Source organism: Ctenopharyngodon idella, chromosome 18, assembly GCF_019924925.1.
Source record: "Ctenopharyngodon idella isolate HZGC_01 chromosome 18, HZGC01, whole genome shotgun sequence".
NCBI lineage: Eukaryota > Metazoa > Chordata > Actinopteri > Cypriniformes > Xenocyprididae > Ctenopharyngodon > Ctenopharyngodon idella.
Window position 1 is genome coordinate 36,452,347 of NC_067237.1, and position 13,814 is coordinate 36,466,160.

General features: G+C 34.1%; 1 protein-coding gene across 1 annotated transcript in view; it reads right to left on the bottom strand.

Annotated features, from left to right (window-relative positions):
- Positions 1-13,814, bottom strand: part of LOC127500238 (uncharacterized) — a 298,033-nt gene that overhangs the window by 16,608 nt on the left and 267,611 nt on the right. The window contains exons 154-164 of the mRNA XM_051871231.1: positions 11,393-11,566; positions 11,045-11,221; positions 10,735-10,905; positions 10,295-10,465; positions 9,944-10,114; positions 8,491-8,664; positions 7,884-8,057; positions 7,066-7,239; positions 6,747-6,917; positions 5,991-6,164; positions 5,576-5,749 (exon numbers count right to left, since the gene is read on the bottom strand). Coding sequence (XP_051727191.1) covers positions 5,576-5,749; positions 5,991-6,164; positions 6,747-6,917; positions 7,066-7,239; positions 7,884-8,057; positions 8,491-8,664; positions 9,944-10,114; positions 10,295-10,465; positions 10,735-10,905; positions 11,045-11,221; positions 11,393-11,566 — 1,905 coding nt within the window. The remainder of the gene's footprint in view (positions 1-5,575; positions 5,750-5,990; positions 6,165-6,746; positions 6,918-7,065; positions 7,240-7,883; positions 8,058-8,490; positions 8,665-9,943; positions 10,115-10,294; positions 10,466-10,734; positions 10,906-11,044; positions 11,222-11,392; positions 11,567-13,814) is intronic.

Here is a 13,814-nt window from a genome sequence, read left to right on the forward strand (position 1 = left end):
TAGGGCAGACACGCCCATTATTTTTAAGAGTTTCTCCTAAATTGGCAAGATAGGAGCTACTTTTAGCCTTAAGATGTTTTATGAATATGGCCCCAGATTTCACTTACCACACAGAGAGAGTAAGGAGAGATGGCTGATAGAAAAATGGTGAATGGTTTACAGATCCTGAGCACCACTGACAAATATCTAATCTTGTAAAATGTGTGGCAAGTAAGTACCGCCGCTCCCTACTATACACAGAGTACATGTGATCGCGAATCTCGAAAGTGAAAGTAAAAAGCGAGCTCACGTTCAAAAGCGATTTCAATACCCCACATATTTTTTTTACCCTGGTCATTCACACCTCAAAGCTTAAAAACTCTGTGAAAATTGGCGTGTAAAGCTCTGGAAAAGTGGGAGTGTAGAGGGGGGGAAGAGAGGAGAGAACAACCAATGAAACACAGACATTACAACACACTTATTACACAAACTAATGAATATTAATATATTAGCACGGAGAAAAATGACAACAAACTCCCAAGCACAAGGGAGAAATGCGAAAGAATATTTAAAAGGGCTAATAATACTTTGATTACGTTTATGAGCACTGCAGTCTCATAAACAACACGTAGTTTAACACAGAAAGAATAAAGACATAGTTTATTTTTTGCCCATTTTTCTTTGAAATTTCAATCTAAATCAGTCTTTTGTCTATTAGAATAATCGTGTCATCATGTTCAGATAGGCTACACCACTGTATCAGTGTCCAGTTTGCTCATATAATTCATTTGAAGAAGACTTGATGAAATATGCGTTCATACACCATGCTGGTTCGTGTTTGGTGCAGGAGAATATGTGAAATATGTCTATAAAAACTTTAAACACGGATACTTTATTCTGTATATGAGCTATAATCCACGTGGCTAGTGTTGTTAAACTCATCACGGAGCTGCGCGCTGAAACAGATCATATGCGCGCTCCGCGTGTATATCATATATCATGTGTTCGTATTCAAACTCCAGTTCAGACCGCATCGCGGGCAAAATACAAACAACACTCATGTGCTAGCTGTGCTGAGGGAAACATACACACGGCTCGCGTGTCCGAACGCAGAGGTGAATGAACAACACTTTTGTGACATTTGAATTCTCCGCTGTAATGCAATCTGATGCGAACATATTTTCCATTTGTGCTGGTAGATTACAGCAAAACAATCCACATGCACCCAAACTTCTGCTCTGGTCGCGTCGCAGGAAAATGCATTTTTCTGGGGTTTCATGACCCTTTAATAGTGGCTCCCTGAAGCCTGCTAAATATATAGTACAATTATCCAACTATATAATTGCAAGATAAAGCAATTAAATATATTTTTTCCTCCCCTCTCATATTTATTCCCTTTAGGGGCTCCACAGTACATGTCATTTCCTTTCCGAACATTGCATTCGGCTTTGGGCAAATGCCTAGATGGCAGTACATGTCTCTATATGTACAATTCCAATATACACCTCCACGTCAATGGACATTGACTTTACACATACGCAAGTCACCCATGCCTTTTGTACAAATGCACCTCCATACCAAGACAGATGTTTGCTTTTGCACTTGTCGCTTATGAAACTGGAAACTCATCTGACCACAGTACACACTTCCATTGTCTTTTGAACCATCTAAGATAGGGGTGTCCAGTCCTGCTCCTGGAGGGCCACTGTCCTGCAAAGTTTAGCTCCAATTAAACACACCTGAACCAGCTAATCAAGGTCTTACTAGGCATACTAGAAACTTCCAGGCAGGTGTGTTGAGGCAAGTTGTAGCTAAACTCTGCAGGACAATGGCCCTCCAGGACAAGCAGTTTGGACACCCCTGATCTAAGATGGACTAAGGTTTCTAAAGTACTCCCAAGCCCATATGGCTATATTAACACAGCAGCATGAGGTTTCTCATGCAATCTGAGGGCTCAAAGGTCACACACACTCAATAGAGGTGTCCTGCCTTGCTTTAGTCTACACTGACTGAGATTTCTCTGGATTCCCTAAATCTTTTCACAATAGTATGTATGGTTGATGGTAAAAGAATTTAATTCTAGGGATGCTTCAAAATTGGCTGAAATCAGAAATGAAAATTCAGGATGTACTTGGCCAAAAACCAAAATAAATAATCAATTATTTCATCAACCTTATTTAATAATCTACACTCAAATAGCTAAACTGAGTTGTACAAACATTTACAACAACAATAAACTGTAATAACTTGTTTTCATGACTGATTTATTCAAATATACATAACATAAGTTTATAGACCTTGAATAGCTTTCTTGAAGTAAATGTAACTGTGTAGTCTACAAGCTGTCTGTTGTTCATCTAACTTACTGGCTAAAAATTTGTTGGATTTGATTGACTCTTTTACAGTTTTTTTTTTTTTTTAATTGCTGTGGTGCAATTTTCACAAGCAAATGGTAAATTTTCAAAACTCTTAGTACTAATATCACAACATATCATCAAAAGTGCCCTTTTTTCCCAAACATTTCAGCATATTTTCAATTGTGTTAGTACAATACACAAAATCACAAAGTATCCTTTCACTAAGCAAAATAAGTGTTTCATCTATATAAATGTTTTATTCACAGTAACAGCCTTTCATAATGCAATTACTATTAAACTTTTGATTTGCATCTCTTTTCGTTCAGTTTAATACATTTGTCTATTATTTAATTTAACTGAATTTAATGGTTACTCAATTAATCATTTGGTACACCTATAGATTTCTATAGATATTGATTCTATAGGCATAGTTTCTATAGAACTTATTTGCAATTTCTGATATGGATAACGAAATGTAATGAATTCTTTTTACATTATAAGCAATTATCTTAGATGATAACCACAATTTTCAAAGTGTGTGTGTGTGTGGTCCTGGTAAACACACACTAAATCTCAACAAGGATGGCAATACCAGTAATTTTAGACCTTGTTTGGGCATTTTTTTTTTGGTCCCCATGAGGGAAACAGCTTATAAATCATACAAAATTATATTTTTATAAATTGAAAAAATGCAGAAAGTTTTCTGTGATGGGTAGGTTTAGGGGTAGGGGATAGAATATACCGTTTATACAGTATAAAAATCATTATGTCTAAGGAAAGTCATTATGTCTAACTCTGTGTACTGTACTGTAGTATACTAGTGTTACACAATCTGGCACCTTCATATTTAGCCCATTTTCTTCATAAATAAAGCACAGAGTCATCAAGTCAGATGATGTTAGATGTTCCTAGGACCAGATTAAGTTGGAATAATTTACCACTAGATCTAAGATTAAAACAGCACAGACTAAAAGATCTTTAGATATAAGAAACCGTTTCATTGCAGATTAAAATCGAGAAATTAACATGGTTAGTCCAGAGCTACCATCACAACAGCTGCCATGTTTAACTGCTGTAGCTTATCCATGCTGTGTGCACGAAATAGTCAAAATGTGACATCAGAGAAGCGGTAATTAAACCTCTGTTTTGTCACTAATTTCGGCCCTCCAAAACCATTTCAACCTGAAACCGAAAATAGCTATTTTGGCCAAAACTGAAATTCCATTTTTCAATTGGCATCCCTAATAAATTCTTTGCAATCTTACATTCAGAAATGTGATTTTTTTTTTTAATTGTTTGACAATTCTTTCATGAAATTTGGCACAAAGTGGTGAGCCATGAACCATCTTTTCAAAACTTTTCTTTGTACATTTGTCAGTTATATAAAGAGTCAATAGAATTTACGAATCACTGATTCTTGATTTCATTGGATTTTACAAAATGTCCCAACTTTTCTGAAAATGGGGTTGTACAAGTACTTGATGACAACATTCAGTGATTACTGAGTATTTTTAGGGGCTTTTGTCCTAGAGGAACATTTTCATAGTTCCTATAAACGTTTTCCTGCATAAACAATGAACACTGCCATTACAAATTCTAACTTCCAATTAGATGCTCTGGTAACACTTTAGAATGGGGAACACATTATGACTATTAACTACAACTTTTTTCTTAATAAACTCCTAATTTAGTGTTAATTAATAGTTAGTAAGGTAGTTTTACCATTTAAGTTTAGGTATTGGGTAGGATTAAGGGATGTGGAAAAAGGTTATGCAGAGTAAGACATTAATATGTGCTGTATAATTTGGCCGATCTTTATGCCGGATCTGCAAAAAAACAGCTTGTAGTCATTTCCCAAAAACACAATTTATGTACGTTAACACAGGTACACGCTGAATACGGACAGAAAGAATTTGTAGTTTGTATGGTTAATATTAATGTAATTGTCAGTGCTTTTTTTTTTTTAAAAAAAAAAGCTTGAATATTACTAGAGTATTGGCTGTATATTATTAAAGGGATAGTTCACCCGAAAATGAAAATTTGATGTTTATCTGCTTACCCCCAGGACATCCAAGATGTAGGTGACTTTGTTTCTTCAGTAGAACACAAATGATGATTTTTAACTCCAACCGTTGCGGTCTGTCAGTCGTGTAATGCTTGTCAATGGTAATTCCATCTATAAGAGTCAAAAAAACAAGCACAGACAAATCCAAATTAAACCCTGCGGCTCGTGATGACACACTGGTGTCCTAAGACATGAAACGATCAGTTTGTGTGAGAAACCGAACAATATTTATATCATTTTTCACCTCTAAAACACCACTATGTCCAACTGCCTTGCGCATCCGGTTGGTGAGGTCTGAACACGCGTTCTGATGACAGAAGTGATGTCTCGCGCTTATACTTCAATGAGTGTGAGACATCACTTCTGTTGTCAGAGCGCGTTCAGACCTCACACACCGGATGCGCAAGGCAGTTGGACATAGTGGTGTTTTAGAGGTGAAATACTGTTCAGTTTCTCGCACAAACCGATCGTTTTGTGTCTTAGGACATCAATGTGTCGTCACGAGCCGCAGGGTTTAATTTGGATTTGTCTGTGCATGTTTTTTTGACTCTTATAGATGGAGTTACCATTGACAAGCATTATACGACTGACAGGCCGCAACGGTTGGAGTTAAAAATCATCATTTGTGTTCTACTGAAGAAACAAAGTCACCTACATCTTGGATGCCCTGGGGGTAAGCAGATAAACATCAAATTTTCATTTTTGGGTGAACTATCCCTTTAATAATATACAGCCAATACTCTAGTAATATTCAAGCTTTTTTAAAAAAAAAAAAAAAAAAAAAAAAAAAAAAAGCACTGACAATTATATTAATATTAACCATACAAACTACAAATTCTTTCTGTCCGTATTCAGCGTGTACCTGTGTTAACGTACATAAATTGCGTTTTTGGGAAATGACTACAAGCAGTTTTTTTGCAGATCCGGCATAGAGATCGGCCAAAAAATGAATAAATAAATAAAAAATAAATAAAAAATCATTCAGATTTATGGCCAGTGCAGCAGTGCATCTCTATTTTTATCATTGTTCAAATCATCCCTTGGGCTGGATTGGTCACATCTGTGGACCGTATTCAGCCCACGGGCCATATGTTTGACAACTCTGCCTTCCAGTGTTTTGGTCATTTCTTTGAGATACGTTAAATGTACAATAACAAGTGAACACAATACTCACATCAGTGTGTTGACTGTACAGTGTTTGTCCTGCAGTAAAGCAGCAATCTGATTCGCTCGTGTGTCTCCTACTTTATCTCCACTCAGTTTCAGCTCACTGAGGAATAACGGATTTTTACCCAAAGTTTCTCTCACATACTGACAGGCTTCATCTGCTGCAGGGCTTTGTAATATCCTAGAAACAAAGACAGTACATTGATATTTCACAACTGTACACTGCACAGCTTCCTTCTACAATAAAGTTCATCTTTAAACTTCTTAGGTTCTTTCACACCAAATGTAATGTATAACAAAAAATGTTAATGTTAAGATGTGGTAAAACAATATTGATGGTGCAGAAATATAGTTTGATGGTTTAATTCACTTTCACATAAAATATTAAAACTATTGCATTTTAATTTGTAGAAAACACTCACCTCAGTGTTTTCAGTGAACGGCAGCAAGTCTTTTGTACATTAATGAGGTGCTCCACTCCAAATTGTCCAGGATCATTTCCTGTGAGATCCAGCTCTATCAGGTGTGAAGGGTTTGATTTCAGAGCTGAAGCCAGAGCTTTATAACCTTCTTCTGTGATACTGCAGTCTGAAAGTCTAGAAAACATAAAAACTTAGAATGAACACTAGAACTAAAATGAACACTGCTGTAAACACAGTCAGTTTTGACCTGTAAATAATAGTAAATAACAATAATAATAGAGATAATAATAATAATAAAACTGTAAAGAAAAGACATGCTGTGTAACAGTATATTGGATTTGTATTCGCTCTTAAGTGACAGCAGCCTAATAAACCTGCTGCTATCATTTTAATTAAAGAACAAAAGACAAAAATAAAACCACTCACTGCTCTTGACTCAATAACTTTTGTAACTTTAATTGTAAGCATTATTCTTTATTTAATTATTACAATGAAGATTATCCAGTGTTATTTTACATTTGATTATTTAATTTCTGTAGTATGACCCACCTGAAAAACATAAAACCATGTTTATTTCATTTGTCTTTTCATTCTATTGTATTGTGCCATCGTTTGCTATTTATTTGTTCCTATTTTATTACTACAAAACAAAATTAAAAAACTATCCTTAGATTTTTCCCCACTTCTGAAGGTCAGTGGACTCAAATATATACAAGTGAGTGTTGTGGTGTTGAGTGTATCTGATGGTGTACTCACTTGAGTATCTTCAGCTCACACACAGGATTCTTCAGTCCCTCACAGATCTCTTTGACTCCTGAGTCCAGCAGACGGCTGTTGTTCAGGTTCAGCTCTTTCAGGATGGTTTTGGAGGAGAGAACAGTAGCTAGAACTGAACAGCTTTTCTCTGTCAGACCACAATTATTCAGCCTGAACACAAAAACAGCATTATTTATTATTCAGTACATATTTAACACACATTAGACCAACAGCTCTTCATATTTGCTCACACATGTGACTGACAGACTTTTATAATGAATAAACAGAAGTTATACTGTATAAAATCATATTCACTCACTTGATTTTCACCACTTTGCTATGAGAGTCCATCAAAAGAGCAGAGAGTTTCTCTCCATCCAGATCTCCTAATTTATCTTCACTCAGATCCAGTTCTGTCAGTAATAATGGACTTTTACTCAGAACATTAGTGAGATGCTCACACGCTTCCTGTGCAGCAGGACTTTTCAGAAACCTACAGGAAGTAGAATTACAAATCAGATAATATTCCAATTTTATGCCTTTTGCATAAAACGAGTCATTAAACAGAGTAGAATGATTAACTACAAGCATTTGTATCAATTAATTAAACCAAAATGAAATTTACAGCATGTAATAACCATAAAACAATATACAGAATGCAAACAAACAATATGCTATTTTCATGTATAAGCAAACAACAGTAAGAGAAAATACAGAAATGTGTTTTCATCGTTTTGTTATTACTTCTTTCCAAATAAACAAAACACATAAAACAGTATATCTTTAATTACAGTAGCTGATCAAAATTAAAACATGCCCAAAACTAATACTAACAGAAAATGATAATGTGATATTATAATTTGTCCAAACACACATGACACCGCCTGACAAATACACTGAATCATTATCAGATATTATATGCTGAACACAAATATAACAAAACTACTTACTAATAAAAATAATAGTGGAAATTCTATTATCAGTGCTATAATAATAACTGAATTTTCCCAGTGATCAGTCAATAATATCTCAGTCACCGATATATTTTGCACCTCTAGTCCAGTGTAGTATTAATGTGTAGTGTTGAGTAATATCTAGTTAAAATCATAGTTATGATAATTGTCTCCAATTTATCACCTGATGGTCTTTAATGAACAGCGTTTATCCTGTAGTAAATCATCGAGCTCCTTCACTCCTGATTGTCCAGGATCATTTCCTGTGAGATCCAGCTCTTTCAGGTGTGAAGGGTTTGATCTCAGAGCTGAAGCCAGAGCTTTATAACCTTCTTCTGTGATACTGCAGTCTGAAAGTCTGTGTATGAAAGAAGCTGTTAAGCAGTGTATGATCTACACTACAAAAATAAAACGTGTATAAAGTGAGATGGCATAATTTAAATCATTAGACAAAACTATGTTCAATAATTTAATAATTATAGTTTAATAATTTAATAATAATTATTAATTTAATAATTTAATTATTATAATTTTTAATAATTATAATTATAAAAAGCATTGCGATAGAAAGTATGAAAATGTAACAATATTTTTATTGTAATATTCTCAAAAATCTGACCCCACAGATAAGCAACAGATGTCTTAATGATAACATCTGCCTAATTTGAATATTTCAATTTCATAGAATAAACATAGCAATGTACAAAAATGGTAATTTCAATCAAATGGACATTTACAAAAAATATATATATATATATATATCACACAGAAATGTAGATGAAAATACACACTTCAGTTTTTCCATTTTGCATTGTGTATTTTTCAACAGAGGACAGATCTCCTCAATTCCTGAGTTTCCTAGTTTATTTCCACTCAGATCCAGCTCTATCAGGTTTGAAGGGTTTGAATTAAGCGCTGAAGTCAGAGCAGCACAACCTTCTGCTGTAATACTGTTATTATTCAGCCTGAAGAGAAAGAAAACAAAGACAGGAAACACTCCAGTTTATTTTAAATTCCAAACCTTTTTTAATGAACAGCAATGATGGTGTTTATTGCTTCTGCTTGTATTATTGTCGTTTGTAAGTTATAAGTGGCTTCAATGCAGCTTTATGCACAACTGCCAGTCTGCAAGGTGAGATTCTTAGAACTCCAGAGACTCCAGTAGCTTCAAACACCCGTTTATTTATTTATTTATTTATTTATTTTGCTGGCCTTTTAATACAATTATTTTTTTTTACAGAAACATTCCTTCCATTTCATGCTTTTTATCTTCAGAAACATATTTCTTCCTCTGCATATTGCATGAGGACTGCTTAATAATGTGGATCAACCTCTTTAAGTAATTTTTCCATTTACCTAAGAAGATGTGGCAAACTACTACAAAACTATTAAACAAACATGCCTGAGATTGATACCAGTAAACTAAAAAGATATGAGGAATAAAATAAAAACTTTCTTTAAAAAACTAAAATCTGAATATTTATTTTAATGAAATCCTACAAGAATTTGGAACACAGTGCATTAACAGAAAAAGGAGCTCACATTATTGCTAAAGTTCAATTTGTTCACTCAGCTTGATTCTGGTTCTCAACCACCATCACTGCATCCTCAGAGACATGCAGATAACTACATAGTTAAAAGATTAGTTAACCTTCATTGAATTATATATAACTAATGGCTGGACCAATCAGACACACAATTATTTGTTATTTAACAAATAATTCACAGTATCCCCAAGACCATAACCAACAAATGTCCAAGCAGGCTCCAAGATGTCTGCTCTCCCCGATATCAACTTTTCTTCCCCTGCTGACATTAGCCAGTCCAATGGACTTTAGAGACAATCCAGGTGCAGGAAGGAAAGATACATAAAGCCCATAAAAAGCACTTCTCTCCATTTAATTCATAGAATTGCAACTTCACCATCAATGAACTGCTGACATAACCCTTTCTGTCCTAACCGAACTGCACTTCAACTTTGCTGAGGCACTTCTGAAATGTCTTACATGCGTTGTTGTCATAGAGAGACAGTTCTACTTCCAAATAAACAATATTCTTGTCAAGAAAAATTAGACAGAAACATCAATTGTGAGCGGGGGTGGCCAAGCTCCACTCCTGCAATAAGAGCACTGTATTAAATAAGAAATTTAAATGTCAGTACATAGTAGCTGATGACTGTTAATTTAAAGTGGGTTCGATACTTCAATGCAAAGTTTAAATTTGAAACTTGCATAAAATACTCACTGAAGTTTGTTGAGCTGACAATGTTTATCCTGCAGTAGAGCAGCGAACTGCTTTACTATTTTAAAGTCAAGTTTATGTTCACTCAGATTCAGCTCTCTCTGGAATAAGGGATTTTTACCCACAATTCCTCTCACATACTGACAGGCTTCATCAGCATCATGACCCAAGAACCTGCAGAAGAGAAGATGAAACAGGTTTAAATTCAACTAAACTTAGTGCAATCAGTTTTCATTTAATTTATCTTGAAATAATTTTAATACAATAATTTAAACAATTTATTGCATCAAAGTTGGTGAAATAATGTTTCTATGAATAATTCACACACATATATTTCATGTAATATTATTTCACCTCAGTGTCTTCTGACAGTTCTGATCCTGTAGTAAATCATGAAGCTCCTTCACTCCTGATTGTCCAGGATCATTTCCTGTGAGATCCAGCTCTATCAGGTGTGAAGGGTTTAATCTCAGAGCTGAAGCCAGAGCTTTATAACCTTCTTCTCTGATACTGCAGTCTGACAGTCTAGAGAAAATAAAAACACAAATTTAAATTAACATTGCAAAGGGATTTTATTGCACTACTATGTAATGTGACAAAATCTAAAACGAGTCCTTTTTTGAGCTTGGTTTCAATAAAAGCTGTTTTTGGACTGATAAGGAAGTTTTGAGCTCTGAAATTTACAACATATTAAAAAAAAAAAAAAAAAAAAAAATGTATTTCTCAGTTTACGACCCCTTTAACTTTGAACTAAAGAAATGTTATTAAAACAAACAATAGTTGATTGAACTCACCTGAGTTTCTTCAGTGTGCAGTTTGTATTTTCTAATGCGTTCTGGAGTTTCTTCACTCCTGAATCCTGCAGATTATTGTTGCTGATGTCAAGCTCTTTCAGACTGGAGTTTGATGTCAGGACTGTAGCGAGAGCTGAACAGCTTTTCTCTGTTAGACCACAATCACGCAGCCTAAAATGATAAACAGAAGAGGGAGAATTTACAAATACAAAGTACTTGATGCCAACATGATTACTGAAAATTTAATTTTTGTCACCAGAAATTTTTAAGATGCTTTAAATCTACAATAATATATGAACACAATACTCACGTCAGTGTGTTGAGTTTACAGTGTTTATCCTGCAGTAGAGCAGCGATCTGATTCACTCGTGTGTCTCCTAGTTTACGTCCAATCAGATTCAGCTCTCTCAGGAGTAACGGGTTTTTAATGTGAAGATCATCAGTCAGATATTTACAGGCTTTTTCTGCATCAGGACTTTGTAACAACCTGGACAAAGTAGAAGTATGCTGACATTACCCGCTATAGTGATTTATGTTCACAATGTTGTGAAAGGGCTTCAGTCATTTCAAAGCTTTTATAATTGTTTTTGCAGTTTAATTCTCATCCACCTAAAATGGTTTTAGGACCGTTGAACATTATTATTTTAAGAACACTGACCTCAGTGTCTTGAGTTGACAGTTCTGATCCTGTAGTAAATCATCGAGCTCCTTCACTCCTGATTGTCCAGGATCATTTCCTGTGAGATCCAGCTCTATCAGGTGAGAAGGGTTTGATCTCAGAGCTGAAGCCAGAGCTTTATAACCTTCTTCTGTGATACTGCAGTCTGAAAGTCTACAGAAAATAAAAACACAAATTTAAATTAACATTGCAAATCAACAAATATGACTAAATCACACAACAGCTTAACTTATCAGATATGCCACAGTTTTATTCTGCTATTAATGTGAAATATTAATTATTTAATGGTCATCAGGAATCTGTTATTGTTACTTATGGTTGGTTTGAGTTTGTTCTAAATTTAGGTTATTATAGTTATAGTAGCCTAAACATGTATTATTTCGTTTTCATTAATATTTACTTAGGGATACAGATGACGCTGTAAAGTTACTATAAAGGCCTGCTCACGCCAAGACAAATGTCAAAAAAAAAAAAAAAAAAAGTCTGCACCAAAGCGAAAAATGGAAAAAGCCCAACCCCAAATTAAAATAACTAAGTATTAAGGGTGTAACAGTACACAGAAGTCACAGTTTGGTAAGTACCTCAGTTTCAGGCTGACAGTTCAATACGAGTTTAGTACAATAGGAAAAATGGTCACACTTTAGTTTAGGGTCCAATTCTCACCTTTAACTATGAACTATGACTTTGCCTCAATAAACCCCTAATTACTGCTTATTAATAGTTAGCAAGGTACTTGTTAAGTTTAGACATGTGGGAGGATTAAAGGATGTAGAATATGGTTATGCAGAATAACGCATTAATATGTGCTTAATAAACAGGGGTGCACATAAGTTTTTCAGTCTGGTTCTCATAAGAGCATCTGGCGATTCAGTTTGGTGCTCACACTGCAGTTAGTGTGACCCTTTAAATATAACTATTAAAAAAAATAAAACAGTTAATAATAGCATTATTACACTTTAGTTAGTTTTTTAATAAAATAATAAACAAAATAATAGTGTGATAATACTATTATATTTTGAAATAAAAAATAGTATTAAATAAAATTACAATTATTTTATACTAATATTTACATTTTCTTTTTTTCTTTTTCTTTTTTTTTTATATGAATTTTCAACATTTTTTAGTTTCAAACAAAGCCACACCCAGGGCTGGATTTCCCGAAACCTTCTTAACTCTGTGTCATTCTTAAATTATACCTTAAGCTGTACCTTAAAGTTAATATGTGTTTCCCAAAAGTTCTTAATTAAGTGTACATCTGTAAGTCATACTTTCGTAAGGTTGGTCTGGACCACTCTTAGCTATACCTTATCAATGTCAACAGTCTATACGAATATAATTCCTAAGTTGTAATACACACAATGTTCAATTAGGATAATGGCAAAGAATAAAATGCAAAGATTCACTGCTAAATTCAATTGTGCTTTGGCACTGAGTAGGCATGTGACGGTATCAAATTTGCATGTTGCGATAATTGCCGAAGCTTTTATCATGGTATACGGTATTATCACGATATTGAAATAAGTTGCAAAAAAAAAAAAAAGTGTTGTCATAGTATAACAGGTTTAAGAACTATTTTTGTAATAACAAAAAAAAAAAAAAAAAAACCTCAATGTTTAAATACAATAATACAATACACAAAAAATATATAAAGTAAAATTTTCAAACAGATTAAAGTGCAAAAGAATTAGGCTATAAAGAACAACAGGTAACACTTTACAATAAGGTCTCATTATTTAATGCATTAACTAAGATTGAGCAATAGCTACATTTGTTACAGAAAGTATTATTTTTTGTTAATGTTAGTGAAGAAATACAACTGATCATTGTTAGTTTTATCTCAGGTCCATTAAATAAGTTTTTTTTATTTTAGTAATGTTATTAAACAGTAACTAAGAAATTAATATTAACTAAGAATAATTAATGATTTATAAGTATTTTTCATTGTCAGTTTGGTAATAATGAATTAACATGTTAACCAATGAAGCTGTATGTCTCAAAGTTTTACTGAACAATAACAAATAATCAGAACATTTCTAATCATTAGGGCATGTTGTAGTCCAGATTAAAATATAAAAATGTTTAAGTTTAAAAATAAATAGCCTACCAAGTCTTTAAGTATTAAGTATTTGGTGCTGTGATGAACAACATTAAGATTACAAAAAAATGAATGGCTGTTTAAGGCATTTTAAAAACTTCACTAGCCCAGTTGGCTTGTTTACGGGGTTTCCGGGGTAACCGCTGCATTCTGCTGTTCCATCAGCGCCCCCTGCTGTCAGAGAGTGAACGCGCACTTTCATTCAGCACGTCTCCTTCACTCGTTCCGCCATGTGCTTCTCATGCATGTTGGGCTTGTTTACATCTGAGCGCGTGTTCTTTTGACGAGGCATACAGCAGTGTTGTG